This window comes from Micromesistius poutassou, assembly GCF_964030765.1.
Source record: "Micromesistius poutassou genome assembly, chromosome: 1".
NCBI lineage: Eukaryota > Metazoa > Chordata > Actinopteri > Gadiformes > Gadidae > Micromesistius > Micromesistius poutassou.
Genome location: NC_140271.1, coordinates 16,857,700 through 16,873,473, shown reverse-complemented (window position 1 = coordinate 16,873,473; position 15,774 = coordinate 16,857,700). Strand labels below are relative to the sequence as shown.

At 43.0% G+C, this 15,774-nt stretch overlaps 2 protein-coding genes across 4 annotated transcripts in view; one reads left to right on the top strand and one right to left on the bottom strand.

The window, feature by feature from the left end:
• Positions 1-7,663, top strand: part of LOC311380671 (trinucleotide repeat-containing gene 6C protein-like) — a 103,686-nt gene extending 96,023 nt beyond the window's left edge. For all 3 annotated transcript variants that reach the window (XM_084488405.1, XM_084488404.1, XM_084488403.1), the window contains one exon: positions 19-7,663. In XM_084488405.1, coding sequence (XP_084344531.1) covers positions 19-424 — 406 coding nt within the window. In that variant the 3' untranslated portion in view covers positions 425-7,663. The remainder of the gene's footprint in view (positions 1-18) is intronic.
• Positions 7,664-8,058: 395 nt separating this feature from the next.
• On the bottom strand, positions 8,059-9,836 carry LOC311400536 (uncharacterized protein; the record flags this gene model as incomplete). The annotated part of the gene is made up of 4 exons (XM_084488814.1): positions 9,736-9,836; positions 9,005-9,382; positions 8,673-8,782; positions 8,059-8,283 (listed from the first exon to the last, which is right to left on the bottom strand). The coding sequence occupies exons 1-4, from the start codon at positions 9,785-9,787 to the stop codon at positions 8,059-8,061; spliced, it is 765 nt and encodes a 254-aa protein (XP_084344940.1). The 5' UTR covers positions 9,788-9,836.
• Positions 9,837-15,774: the final 5,938 nt, after the last annotated feature.

Below are 15,774 nucleotides of genomic sequence, written 5' to 3'. Positions count from 1 at the left end.
TAACCGTTGTGTTTCTAGGTGCGTCCTGGGAAACACCACCATCCTGGCGGAGTTCGCTGGGGAGGAGGAAGTGGCTCGCTTCTTTGCCCAGGGCCAGTCGCTAGGGGCGACTACCAGCTGGCAGGCCAACCCCTCTGGCAACTCCAACCAGACGCGAATGGGCAGTGGCGGCCCCACCCACCCCATCGGACACCACTCGCCCCACTGGAACAACCACAACAGCTGCAGCGGAGGTAACGGGAGTGGAGGCCTGGGCGGTGGGGGAAGCAAGGCATGCGGAGGGGACATGCTGTGGGGTGGAGGGCCCCAGTACTCCAGCCTGTGGGGGCCCCCCAGTGGCGGTGAGGATGGACAGGTCATGGGAAGCCCCATCCCTATCAACACTCTGCTGCCAGGGGACCTTCTGACCGGGGAGTCCATGTAAAAGCACAGAGGCCCCCTGGGGGGGCCCCCAAACACAACGAGAGAAACAAGACAGCAAATCAATGTGGGGATAATCAGTGTGGCGTCCGTCAGTCGGGAGAGAGCAGGGAAGACCAGGCTGTCCTCGGAGATCCTCAACCTCGTCTTTCTGTTGTGGTCGTCTGTCCTTTTGATTTCAGTGTTAGAAATATGTCAAGTGTAAAATGTTTCGTTTTTTTTGGGTGTGTGAATTTCAGAGGGAGGTTATTGGTAACAGTGTTCACTCTCATGAAAAGCAGCAGGACAGCAAGTCTCAACCTGGGATAACTCTCTTTTTGCAGAAGTACAACTGTTTTCGAACAACTGTTCTGTGACATTCGCGACGTGTTTTAACCTAACATAAATGTCAATGATACATGCTGCCATCTCCAAACTTGACAACCGCCACTCCGCCCAGCCTGCCCAATCAGGTTCTAGAGCTAGGCGCCACTCTGGACTATAAGTGGCCCTTTTCTCTCAGTACTATTTACTAGCCTTAACCTCTAATAACCCCCTCCTCCTCATGCCTCTTGTGACCCCACTATGACCTCTGACCTCTCAAACCGTTCATACTACCCCTTCCCTCGGCGCGCACATTCAACGATGTGCGTGGCCTCTCCTCTGAGCCAGTGGACCCTAGAAAGGTGCATTGCATGCCTCTGCATCTGTCACACACACACACACACACACACACACACACACCATGGACCAGATCCCAGTATATGTTTAAAGGGAAAGATGCAACTCTCTTCCCGCCTTTTATTTTTGGTTGGGTTTACTTTGACTTCCTTGGTGGAGAAGAAGAGGGAGAAGAAAACGCAAACAAAACAAAAACACTGCAATTGTAGTCGAGGTCAAATGTGTCAACTTTATTTGCGCTCAGCGGTGGGTTAAGCTTTTTAAATGTAATTATTATAATTTTTATCGCTGGCTGGTGTATGTACGTGCGGGTCAGCACCAACCGGTCTAACGAATCACTGCTCTCCCACTATAAACCAACTCTACGACCCCGCCCACCCGCCACTTTCCTGGGATCCCCCAACCCCCGACTCAACTGACCAGACTGACAGCTGAACCCCCGGGCGGTGAGCAGCCGTGTGGGGGAAATGTCTGTTGCAGCAGGGTGTACTTTCCTCAACCATGTAAAGTGATGTGCAATATAAGCCACAGACTCTACCGTCCAAGTACCAACACAGCCCGCAGAGAGCAAACACACAAACGAAAATGGAGTTGGACGCATATATAACGATGTCCAAAGTGCTGGTTCACACTTGGTGTTACTGTGCGAGGCGAAGAAGCTTGAGACTGATGCCTCCTCGAACGGTTCTGTTCGGTTGACACAACGGACATGGTCCACTTTCCTCAGCAAGCCGCCGGTCCTCACTAGTGACTATTGGGGTAATGTGTGTGTGTATGTGTGTGTGTGAGAGAGAAAGTATGTATGTTTATAATGGTGAAAAACAAATTTGAGAAAGTTGTATGTTTTACGAAGACGACGAAAGAGGCATTAATTTTATTTAGTTTTGTGTTGCCTGTGTTTTCTTGGTACCATGGTATGGAATGAACTCTAAAGAGGTGTTTATCATAGCACTTAGCAACCTTTAATGCAAACAAATCAGTAGAGGTGAGAAGGGACACTGGCAAACAAAAACTACATAAAAAACGAAAGCGTTCTTATAAAAAGCAATCTGCTCAGTGACTTCTCTGTATACTTATCGTTGAACCTTTACAAGGATGTGTATTTTCTTATTTTAGATTTAGTCCTTTCCTCCCTCGATTTGGTGGGACCAGGAAGGATGAAGAAAGAGAGTGAGAACCTGTAGCAAAGTTGGAATGAACAAACATAAAAAAACAAAAGCCCGGACTTGCAGTCTGTGCGGAGCGCTCCGGGTCCTCTTTAAGTAGATCAGTGAACATCATGGCTGTGTCTCAATCCTCATCCTTCGAAGGCTGCATTTGAAGACCGGTTGCGTCACAGCGGCGCGTCAAGGCTGTCCCATTTCGAAGGCTCCTTCAAATGCGGCCGAGAAATGCAGCCTTCTTTTCCCGGATTTGAAGGATCCACCGGCTGGCTCCTTGGCGCCACGTATCCCAACATTCATTGTGCGTTGGATTTTTTCAGAAATGGCATCAGGGAGAGCGGAAGCGGCAGCTGCAGCAAATTACATATTTAATGACAAAACTATGTAAAACCATTTTTTTTATATTAAAGTAAGGTTGGGACTATTTTAAATATGTAACTTTAATGTCAAAATTCAATGACATTAATGCTAGCCATATAACGTTAAACTTATTAACGTTAAGCCAACGTCCTCTCTTCCTCTTCACCCGACGGCTCCGGCGGTGAATCTTCTCCCCCTCCTCCAATAAAAGATAAAACATAACAAATTATTTCTGGCTTAATATTTCTCCTCCGCTCTCCGGTTTAAACCGCAGCTGTCAGGGTTGATTGGCGACAGGAGTGGAGTGTGGTCATGCAAGGTAAAGGGCGTTAACGGCTTGTTACGCAAACCAGAAATGCTCCCTAGGCCAGACCGTCTCATTTAACAACGCTCGTTCGGCCTTCACGGTCTAAGAAGGCCACACTTTCATAGACCGCGTCCTTCTGAATTGAGACACAGCCCATGTTTCCTGACTTTAAGGTCTCCTTTAGCCTTGGTGTCCAGGATACCAGGAGGGTCCCTTCCACCAATCCTGCAAGGGGGTATGCTAGCCACCTGTGTCCGTGTGTGTGTGTGTGTGTGTGTCTCTCTTCTATCTCCGTCGTCTGTTCCTCCAGAAGGCCCCATGCCAGCGTGCTGCAATCACGTGGCTGCCGAGTGCCTACCTGCTGTGGACCACTGGCCTACCTGTATTAACCATTACATCACTACTGCTACTGCTGCTGTGGCAGTCTGTCCTCAGTAACCCTGTGTCTGTACATCTGTCTCTCTCTCCTCTCTTACTCTTTCTCTAACTCTCTCATGCAAGAATCACTTTAGCCAGAGGTAGAGGATGTCTGACATTTTCTGGTTTCACTTCTGGTATTTCCTGTGTTTTATTAACGATATATATAGTTATTTGTTTAGAATAACTGGAAGGTTGTGGGTTTGACGGCCATCGTGTTGCATTCGACACTCCACCAGGCCTCGACTGTGTCCCACCGCTAATATTCCAGTGCTCCACCTTCCTTGGCCTGCTGTAGTTTATGTGGCGGGAACCTCTCTTCTTTGAGTAACACCCCCTTCACTCTCAACCTTTTGGGGTTGTAGGAGCTATGTGATTAATACCTGCTTTACAGAGAGGGAGGGGTGGATATGGGAACAACACTACCTGACCGGCCCGGGCGGGAAGCAGGGGCTTGACACAGAAGCTGTACGCAATAACAACTCGCTGCAGATACATCGCCTTTGATTTTGCCATACGCCACATCTTCGGTGGAATCTGTTGATACTACATCCTCCCCCCCTGTGTTGTTGTCATTGAGCTGGTGGTGGGTGGGGGTCCTGCTCCAGCAGATGGCAAGGAAGGAGGAGGTTGGCTGGCCTGGAAGGGGGCAAAGGCAGCCTCTCGGTGCCGGTCTTAATTAATAACAGGGCACCTGGAGAAACCAGTGGTAGCTAAGAGTTTAGAGGTTTTGGGTTTGATTTCTAGTGTGGCTGTGTGAGTGTGGGCTGTTGACGCACTAAAAGGGTCACAATTTGGTACATCTTTTTTAAGAAACCAAAAACATGTGATAAAAAGTTATTGTGATGATTGTCACAGACAAAAAAGCAACCTAATTCTTAAGTGTGCCTGCGCTGTGCACTCCTCATCTCACTCTGTGTTCTCTTCAACTAGCTGGGCTCCAGGGGCCCCATTCAGGGGCAGCTCTATTCACAGCGTTCACTTCTGACCTCTGACCCATAGGGGGCACCAGCTAATGTAACAGGGGTACACTTCCTTGAATCAGCAAGACCACATGGACACACTTCATGTTCTGTATCATTTTGGGAACATGCCCTCTCTTCCATACGCTGGAGAAATTCAACACAACAATCACTATTGCCTGTTCTTCTCTGGGTTTTTTATCTCTGGAATCCTTTTTTCTTCGCTCTTTCTTTCTCTCCCTCCCTCTTCTGACTGGTCTTGATGAGAAGGGACTGGCGAGTATGCAAGGTGCTGTGTACCCCGCCTCTCTCACCCATCCCAACACTCTCCTCTCTATGATCTACCTGTCAAGGACATTGAGTGTTGGAAAGAAGTGGTGTTTTTTTGTGTTCTCATGAACTTGGACTGAAATGCAACTGGAGTTTGATCGATAACCTGGCTTAGGAGAGACACATACAAGAAATAATTAAACATAAAAATGCAATGGCCTGGCTCATTTATGCACATGCTAGTTTTTACATGTCTACAATCAAGAGTCCTTTAAGGAGTGTATTGTGTGTTCGGCTACTTCTCCCTTATGCTTTGTATCTTTTTCACATTTCCCAGACATAAACATAAACATATCAGAATAATACAAAAACAAAAACATTAACTAATACTTGAATCAAAACAAGCGCCAATAATGTAATGTGAACACTTTTTATAGTGATTTTTTTTCCTTTTTGTCTCATTCGTAGATGTCAAGAGATTTTTATAACAACATTGGTTCAGATTAAACAACTTTTGAAATACAAGCATTGTTGGAAAAACAAAGATTTAATATTAAGGCATTTGGACATCTGATGTAGTTGTGTGTTTGCACAAGTTTGCTTGGTGTGTGTGTGTGTGTGTGTGTGTGTGTGTGTGTGAATATCAAGGGTGTGTGCAAGGCTCAACATTTTTGAGCCTGTGAATTTGACATGGTTGGACATGGTTCACTGTGTATTTTTAATTTGAGTAGGCTATACTAGGATTTTATTTGCGCGTGTCTGTTTGTTCATTGTTTGATTTGTTTTGCTTGTTGAAAAGTATATTCCAATGTTGGTCGTCATTAGCCTATAGCGTTGCACGGAGTGTCCGACCCTGCCCCCTCCTTAGCCAATCGAACAACCCGATCCAAGTATGGGGGGCGGGGGAGTAAACAGGCGGGGACACTTCATGTGTAAATGTTTACTCAAGGACTAAAAATGTAAGTGTGTTTAAAAAGATTCTCTGTAATATGTTTATCTACCTTAGTGGCTTTCATCTTGGAATAATCTGAGATGAATCAGATTATATATATTTAGTATTGCACCATTTTCTTTCAGATTCTAAAAAGAAAAAAAAAACAGAAAAATCTTTTTTATAGATACATAGAAAATGCAACAAAAAAAAGTATGTTTCTGACCTGTGGCCGTGGACTGGTGCGGGAGGTCAGCGCTTTAGCTCCGGTGCGAAGCGTCGTCGTGGTTTGAAATGGAAGGACAAGACATCAGACAGAGTTGTGGAAGCTTCCAGAGCTCTTCAGAGGGTGCCTTTTTTTTTTTTTTACTTTTATTTCTTTCTTCATTGGGGGTTGTTAGCTTTGTTTTAGTTTCTACAGAGGTTCAGTCCTCTAGCATTTTTAGTTTTCCTTCTCTCAAGGCCACCAGACCGTTTACACCAAACACTTTCTTTTGTGGTGTTTTTCATAATAAAAACGGAAAAATGTAAAAAATATAAAGCAAAATTATACTATGGGAACTTGTGAAATTTTTGAAAAGGACAAATGCTTCCATTTATAAAGTACAACACGCTTTGCATTATGAAGACTTATTGTCTTTAAGAGCTCTGGGATCAAACAGTGTGCCATGTTCTGTTTGACCTGGGGCTGCTTTGTTTTGTCAATGTGGATTTTTAAGGACTATCTGAAAAGCCTGTAATTTAAATGTTGATGATATATGAAAATGTTTTGTTCCTTTTTATTTTATTCTTTTTGAAAGAAGACATAATTGCTCACTATCTTGCACACACAAAAAAGTGGATTTCGTCTCAGGAAGGCTGGGTTTCCAGAGTACTGACTCCACGCCATTTTAATGTACGTTTTTACAAGTGAATATTACAATTATAAAAAGTTGATACAAAAAATAAAAATTGTAAGCACTGAAAGTTATGGATTTCAGAGGAAGAAAGTTATCTTTTGTTTTCTAAATCTGTAGCAGTTACATATTAACCAAACAATGGACTTTAAATGAAAATGGAGTGCTTTATATATAAATCTATATATTAAAAATTGCTTTACATTTACAAAAAAAAAGTGGTCAATGATTTTGATTGTGAAAGAAAAAAGTGAATAACATGCAACATTGCTGTTTGAATCTTTATTGTATTTTATTATGAGGTCCCGTCCTGACTGAATCAGGAACATTTTGCATTACTCTCTCTCTCTATCTCTCATATATATATATATATATATATATATATATATGGCGGGTATAAGACAATAGAAACATTTGAAACCATTTTTATGAATGCTTTTGGTGGGTCTTACTTGCAGGATCGTTTTTTATTTGTAACCGACTGGTTTTAAAAGATCACAAATCTATGCACAAAGTTTTGGGGCGCTTAGGAAAAGTGTCATCACCTACTTCTCTGTGACCCATGTATTTTTTGCTTTGTCTTGTGGGGTGGGGGGAGGGGTGTCCAATGTATTGTGTTATCTTAAAGCGGTGGGTGGACTGCAGAGGTCTTTATCAATGCAGATGTTAGAGCCTGCACCACCACCACCTCCCTACTCCAATTTCCTCCCCCCACATCTATGTACCGCTACATCGCCATGCTGTGTATTTCTTACAAAAAAACACCAATGAGCATCTTAGTCTAGAGCACTGTGGGATTCACACCCATCAGGGGTGTATCTTGGTTCACTTGTTGTTTTTTCCTTCTGTCCCTTGGTCCCATTTATTCAGTTAAAAGTATTTTGGTTGGGTGGGTGGGGGGGGGGGGGGTTGCTGGGTTGCCTTGTTTTGTTCCTTGTTTTTGAAATGCTAAGGAAAAATGTCTGTACTGAGATTAAATGAAAATTCAGTGGCTTGTAATGTTTTATTTTTCTCTCTGTATATCTTTCTCCTCATAGAATGTGATTGTTAAATGACATGCACCGGAAAAAACAAAACAAAACAATGGTTTTAATAATCTATGGCGCTTCTTTCAAATATGAATAAAACTGCAGTTTTTTCTTGGCTGTTAAAGATAATCTTGTCGTCCGTCTGATTTTAATCAAAGCTTTGCAGGCGTAGCACATTTCTGTGAAATATCTGTACCTTTCATCATAGGCCCCAAACTATTGTTTTTGCATGGAAGCTCTTGTATGATCTTACTTCCTCCATCCTCCTTCCTGTTGTTTCACTATACCGACTTGGAGACTGGCTTTAGCCTTTAGAGGTCAGGCAGGAAGAAAGATGGCAGAGCTGCCTAAGCTTCAAAGGTAAACTGTTTATGATCTGGGCCAATCACACTTGAGACTTTCTTCTATGGCCTTATGTCTATTGACTTGTCCGAGAAATGTCCACAGCGCTTCCTATGTAGTAAGATACACAGCTGTATCCTCGGTCAAAAGCTGCTTTGGCGGACAGGGCAGGGGCTACAATGCACATCAAGGAGAACATCTGGATATTTAGGAAGCGAGGGGAATCGCCATAGAACAATTATTTGGAACACACCCCTGAAGTTGTAGTGGGAACATGGATGCATAAAAGTAAGTTAGGAGGTTCAGAACATAAGAGAGTGTGTGATCTGCCGGGGACAGGCGTAGTAGTTGTCCTCCGCCTGCCTGATGCCGAGGTTGGTGTACACAGGGAAGGCGGTCTCCTCCAGGTTTGAAGTGCTCATGGAGTTATTCTGGGGGCTTCCTGCGCCCTGCCGCTTACTCTTGCTGTTCATTTCCTCGTAGATCGGATGTGGCGGCTGTGGTTTGTGACGACACCTTGCCCTTGTCTGTGAAATCAAACAGACTTCACAGCCGGAAATTTTTGGTTTTGACGTTTCTAACCACCACATCTAATGAAATGCCTAATGAAACTTTGAACGACTATAGATGGGATCGTTTTGCAACTAGCAAAAGTGGCAAAACTTAAACCATGTGTAGCCATAACATATACGTTAGAGATTGATATACTAGGATATCATGCATATCTTATAATGATAGATATCTCTAAGAGATAGACTCTTTACCATTTGGGCAAAATAACCAAAGTGACCTTCTGAACATGTTACAATTTTAAACAACGTAGACATGAATCCAGCACAGGCACCAATCAAAAGGAGGTCAGTGGTTTCCTCTAGCATTGCCATGATTACAGTCGGTTATGAGTCTGGTCACTCACCCATCTCTTTCTCGCTAGCCAGGTAGACATCAGCAGCAGAAGTACTGTAGCAGTAAAGATGCTATAGAGCAGGGATGTGTACTTACTATAGCACTGGTGGCACTGCCTATCTGCATGATGACACATATATAAAGAAAATAACGGCATTAGAAATAGGCGTACATACTGTACTTTCCATTAATTAATCCAAACACAAACTGAATTAAACTAGACTGCCAAATACAAAATGTGTACGTGTTTTAGGTGTATATTCGTGTGTGTGTGTGTGTGTGTGTGTATTGTCAGAGGTACGTGTTTTCCTGACGTGTGTGTGTCTGTTGACGACCACTCACCAGTCCCTTCCACCAACAGAAGCACCTGTGGACAGGTGAGGAAGCTGCGGTCCGAGCTGTTGGCTGTGGTGCTGCTGGTGAGCTCCAGGTTGTACAGCCCCGTGTCCCCGGGCTGCAGGTGGGTCAAAGTAAGGTTGACCCAGCTCGCGCCCAACCCTCCAGACGCCACAACCAGACGTCGCCAGAGCCGGAGGTCCAGTCCGAGGCTGGGGCTGGAGCCCGCCCACACCGATAGCAACGTGGTTTGCTGACCCGGGCTGCCAGGGTACAGGCGGGACAGCTTGAAGCCTTTAAGAGAGCTGGCGGGCCCCTCAGGGGGACAGGAGAAGTCTGTTGATTGGCCCTCTGCCCTGCGGATGAACAGCACCTCTGCAAAGACTGGGGCAGACGGGGAGGTGGAAGATGACCTGGATTTAGACTGTTTACATCCAACGGAGCGAGACCAAGATATCCCTCAAAGGTTGATTGAAGGAGAATATTGTCCCTTGTCCTTAGACTTAAACCTTTTACTGTTCTTTTACTTAAAAAAAAAAAAATCGGTTCCAAAAAGAATTTCAATAAATATGGCGATGATCATGCAACATTGCTGATTTAATGTTACTGCTTTACGTTACCATTTATTCTTTTTTTTATTCCCATCACGTTTATCACAATAAAAAGTGTGGCTCTTTGCGATCAATGAGAAAATGATGTGGATTAGCCTGTTTTAAAAAATAAGAAATGTGCCTTACCAACAGCTGCCTTTGTGAGAAAATAGATGAGACACACAGACCACTTCTTCATGGCAGCCGAAGTTAAAGTTGGTGCATAAAGCTGACTAAGTATCGCTGCTAGCTACACTGTTGTCTCTGTTGTGCTGCATACTACTGAAGTACTGGTGGTTGGTTGGGGGTCTCTCTACGTCTGTTCTTCTCCACCTCAAGACAGGATGATGGCTTCCAAGCCCATCGGCCCCCCAAGTGGAGAGGGGGTGTGAGTGAACTAAAGTTACGTAACCGTCTTACACGGTTATAGGGAGACATAAACCTCTGAAGAATAAGTCCCGCCTCCGAGGCTCCTGGTTCCCTCGGTCAAATGTCTATGGGAAATAACATGGAAATAACATTTTTTGAATGATCGTACATAAACTCTGTTGGTGGCGAAGAAGTAAAAGCTGCATCACGTTTTGAACTACACACTTTTTACATCTTGTTTTCACTGGGTTTTTGGATTGTCTGTGGCGTTAAAGTAGTTAACTATTATGAAGAAACATTATGCTAACCCGGATCTGCGCAGACTTAGGACGTCATGAACGGCAATGTTTCATAGTTTGTCTTCACTGAAATGTTCAGTGGCACCAGAGCCCGCCTACGGAGATGGCGCCAACGCTGCTCGTTCATGTGTGAAATCGATCTAAATCTCAATAACAGTCGACAAACTCTTATCACGGTCGAACCAAAAAGTCAAGTCGTGGAGAAAAGAGGTTGAACCTCGCCAGCGAATAAGTTTTATAGACCACTGAAATCACGCGTGAAATTACCATCATGGTAGGTTGTGACTGGTGGCGAGCACTCCCTCCTCCCTAACAAGTATGACGTATAAAGTCTGCGCAGATTGGAACTAGCTCCCGGTTAGCATTAATAATCGTTTACTACTTTAACGGCACCAACAATCCAAAACCCCAGTGGAAACCAGATGGTTATGTACGTTTGTTATGTACGATCATTCAAAAACCCCATGTTATTTCTCATAGACATTTGACAGAGGGAACCGGGAGCCTCGGAGGCAGGACTTATTCTTCAGAGGTCTATACCAAGTACGTGAACTACGGACTCGCGGACTTGGAAGTGCGTACTTGGCAAGTCCGGACTTCGAAGTAAAGACAAGAACGCAAATTGAGAAACGGCCAGAGTTTTCTAGCCCCCGTCAGATCCCAGTGTACAGGTCGATGGGCATGAAACATCGGTCCTAAAGCAACATTAAACGTTTTTATCTACCAGCCACTGTGGCTGGTAGATTTAAAAATCGACCAGCCACTCATCTTTTTTACCAACTTTTTATACGCTATATATTTTTGATGTATGCATACATTTTAAACAATATAATAGTAACAATAGATAAGAAGTGTTTTTCATACACATCATTTTTTCCATCAGAAGAATCTGAAAGTAGTAGTAGAAGCTGAAATAGTAGAAGTAGCTGAAATAGTAATACTAATAGCTGAAGTAGAAGTAACTGAAGTAGTAGTAGCTGAAATAATACTACTAATAGCTGAAGTAGAAGTAACTGAAGTAATAGTAGCTGAATTTGTATTACTAATAGTATTAGTAATGGTATTCTCTTTAAGAGAATAGCGGAGCCGGTGCGTGATTAAAAGTAGCACAATAGGGCTGGAAAAACAGCCCAATCTGGCAACCCTGTCTGAAAGTCCTCAAAAAGTAGCTCAATCTGGCAACACTGCTGAACGTCCTCAAAAAGTAGCCCTATCTGGCAACACCGTCTGAACGTCCTCAAAAGGTAGCCCAATCTGGCAACACTGTCTGATCCTCAAAAAGCTGCCCAATCTGGCAACACTGCTGAACGTCCCCTCGCTCGAGTGTCAACGTGAAGTCAACTGAAAAGGACTCCGTTAGACTGTGATTCTGAATGAATATAAATTAGTGGTGGGCATAGATTAATTTTTTTGAAATTAATGTAGATTAATCTCGATTAAAATGGCTCATTTTAATTCTGCCGAAGGCATTCATAATTTGTGTGTGCTACCTAAATAATGACTAAAAGTAAGTCTTTGAGAACGGGTTTCTCAAGCCAGGTGGCGCATTAGACCAGGGGCTCATCTCCTGTTTCCAAAATGCATCACAAACTCTAGTATAACTTACTACACGCTTACTATCAGAAACTCAAACGCGGGAAAATATAACGGCGCCGGGACGCGCTCTCGCTACAGGTCCACGGGACGCTCGTCTCCGGTGCGCGTCGCGGCAGCAGCGGCAGCCGGGGCGGCGGTGGGGCCGGCGTTGACGGCAGACGGCTGGTACGCGTCCGCCTACCGCCGTACCAAGGCGGGCAGCTCGGAGTATGGCGAGTGAACTATGGCGAGTGAACAGTGCCAAACCTAAGGATAACCAGGAAGAGGCGAAGGAGCAGTCTAACCCTACGCCGCCGTCACAACGTGTGAAATTTTGTATGGGACTGATTGGGACTGCAGACGAGAGACCAGCAGCGACGCCACGGCGACTGCATGGAAGTTCCGTCCACCGGCGGCGGTGTCACGGCGACGTACATACGGAAATTCAGACAAAATGTACGTCTGCTCACGGACGTCTGAACGAGTTCGTCGCCACAAAGACGCCTGCTAACCTACGTCGCCGTGAGAACGCCTGAACTAAAACTTAAGAGTTTTGGTCTTTTTGACACACAAAAACTAACGGTTTTTATAAAATGTCATCAACTTATTCATCAACAAGTATTTGGACATATTAATACCAGAAAAAAATAATAATAATAAAAAAGAAAACAAAAAATATAGACTGGGAATCGAACCCGTCTCTCGCGTGACAGTCAATTACCTTAACCACAACATTGTCTGGACCATGACCAAAAATAAATAAATATAAAGTAAAGTAAATATATATATATAAATTTATTTATTTATTTATTTTTGGTCATGGTCCAGACAATGTTGTGGTTAAGGTAATAAATAAATATATTTATTTATTTATTTTTGGTCATGGTCCAGTCAATGTTGTGGTTAAGGTAATTGACTGTCATATATATATATATATATAAATATATTATGGCGACGGCGTGCGTATCCTCTCCCCACGGCGGCGGCGTACGTATCTCCACACGTGCATTTCACACGATGTTATCCTTCTCCTGGTAATCCTGGCACTGTTCACTATGGCGAGTGAACAGTGCCAGGATTACCAGGAGAAGGATAACATCGTGTGAAATGCACGTGTGGAGATACGTACGCCGCCGCCGTGGGGAGAGGATACGCACGCCGTCGCCATAATATATTTATATATATATATATATATGACAACATACATGTCAATTACCTTAACCACAACATTGACTGGACCATGACCAAAAATAAATAAATAAATATATTTATTTATTACCTTAACCACAACATTGTCTGGACCATGACCAAAAATAAATAAATAAATAAATTTATATATATATATTTACTTTACTTTATATTTATTTATTTTTGGTCATGGTCCAGACAATGTTGTGGTTAAGGTAATTGACTGTCACGCGAGAGACGGGTTCGATTCCCAGTCTATATTTTTTGTTTTCTTTTTTATTATTATTATTTTTTTCTGGTATTAATATGTCCAAATACTTGTTGATGAATAAGTTGATGACATTTTATAAAAACCGTTCGTTTTTGTGTGTCAAAAAGACCAAAACTCTTAAGTTTTAGTTCAGGCGTTCTCACGGCGACGTAGGTTAGCAGGCGTCTTTGTGGCGACGAACTCGTTCAGACGTCCGTGAGCAGACGTACATTTTTATGGCGAGTGAACAGTGCCAGGATTACCAGGAGAAGGATAACATCGTGTGAAATGCACGTGTGGAGATACGTACGCCGCCGCCGTGGGGAGAGGATACGCACGCCGTCGCCATAATATATATATATATATATATATATATATGACAGTCAATTACCTTAACCACAACATTGACTGGACCATGACCAAAAATAAATAAATAAATATATTTATTTATTACCTTAACCACAACATTGTCTGGACCATGACCAAAAATAAATAAATAAATAAATTTATATATATATATTTACTTTACTTTATATTTATTTATTTTTGGTCATGGTCCAGACAATGTTGTGGTTAAGGTAATTGACTGTCACGCGAGAGACGGGTTCGATTCCCAGTCTATATTTTTTGTTTTCTTTTTTATTATTATTATTTTTTTCTGGTATTAATATGTCCAAATACTTGTTGATGAATAAGTTGATGACATTTTATAAAAACCGTTCGTTTTTGTGTGTCAAAAAGACCAAAACTCTTAAGTTTTAGTTCAGGCGTTCTCACGGCGACGTAGGTTAGCAGGCGTCTTTGTGGCGACGAACTCGTTCAGACGTCCGTGAGCAGACGTACATTTTTATGGCGAGTGAACAGTGCCAGGATTACCAGGAGAAGGATAACATCGTGTGAAATGCACGTGTGGAGATACGTACGCCGCCGCCGTGGGGAGAGGATACGCACGCCGTCGCCATAATATATATATATATATATATATATATATGACAGTCAATTACCTTAACCACAACATTGACTGGACCATGACCAAAAATAAATAAATATATATATATATATATACATATATATATATATATTTACTTATTTATTTTTGGTCATGGTCCAGACAATGTTGTGGTTAAGGTAATTGACTGTCACGCGAGAGACTGGGGTTCGATTCCCAGTCTATATATATATTTTCTTTTTTATTATTATTTTTTTTTTCTGGTATTAATATGTCCAAATACTTGTTGATGAATAAGTTGATGACATTTTATAAAAAACGTTAGTTTTTGTGTGTCGAAAAGACCAAAACTGTTTTAAGTTTTAGTTCAGGCGTTCTCACGGCGACGTAGGTTAGCAGGCGTCTTTGTGGCGACGAACTCGTTCAGACGTCCGTGAGCAGACGTACATTTTGTCTGAATTTCCGTATGTACGTCGCCGTGACACCGCCGCCGGTGGACGGAACTTCCATGCAGTCGCCGTGGCGTCGCTGCTGGTCTCTCGTCTGCAGTCCCAATCAGTCCCATACAAAATTTCACACGTTGTGACGGCGGCGTAGGGTTAGACTGCTCCTTCGCCTCTTCCTGGTTATCCTTAGGTTTGGCACTGTTCACTCGCCATACCGGAGGACGATTTGGATTATTACAACAACAACACCAATTATTTTGACGCTCTGATGTCACGATCAACCCAAAACGTGTCATCGCTCACCCAAGTTGTTTCTATTATCATTGCTACATTGTCTCCAGCATATGGCGCGATGATGGACAGCATATTTTATTAAATAGCCTACTCAGCTTCTGGTTAGTTCAACTTTGAGAATAGATTAACGGCGATATTTTTTTTATCACCCGATAAGAGTCTCGCGTTAACGCAGCACGTTAACGGCCCACCACTAGGCCTAATATAAATGCTATCGACATTTCGTTTGGATATTATTGAATATACAAGTCTGTAGATTAGTGACATTTTTGAATGAAGGTTAACGGTTGAAAAGTGAATGAATTAGTTACAACGTATTGGAAAGTATTACCCGACACAGTGGCGGGTGAAGTGACACAATTCACCCGCCACCATACAAATCCACCCGCAAATGGCGTGTGGCGGGTGTTAATTTCCATCCCTGGTGTATATATATATATATATATATATGTATGTGTATATATATGTGTATGTATGTATATATATATGTATGTATATACATATATATATGTAGGACTGTGCACTTGGTTGCCATTGGCCTGCTTGCACTGTTAGCAGGGGCGGACCTACCATTAGGCAAACACAGGCAATTGCCTGGGGCCCCGAGATTTCCAGGGGCCCACAAACGTCTCATACAAATCTGATTAATAAAGTTTTCTTTGATTTAAAGCAATTATTATTTGTCTTTATTCGCGCACTTAAAAATCCATAAAAATGCTTAATCTATCATGATCTTTTGACTGCCCCCCTCCCTTCTCATGCAATGGACTATTCCATGTTACTGCGCATGTGCAGGCTTGATTCAGGAAGACGGTA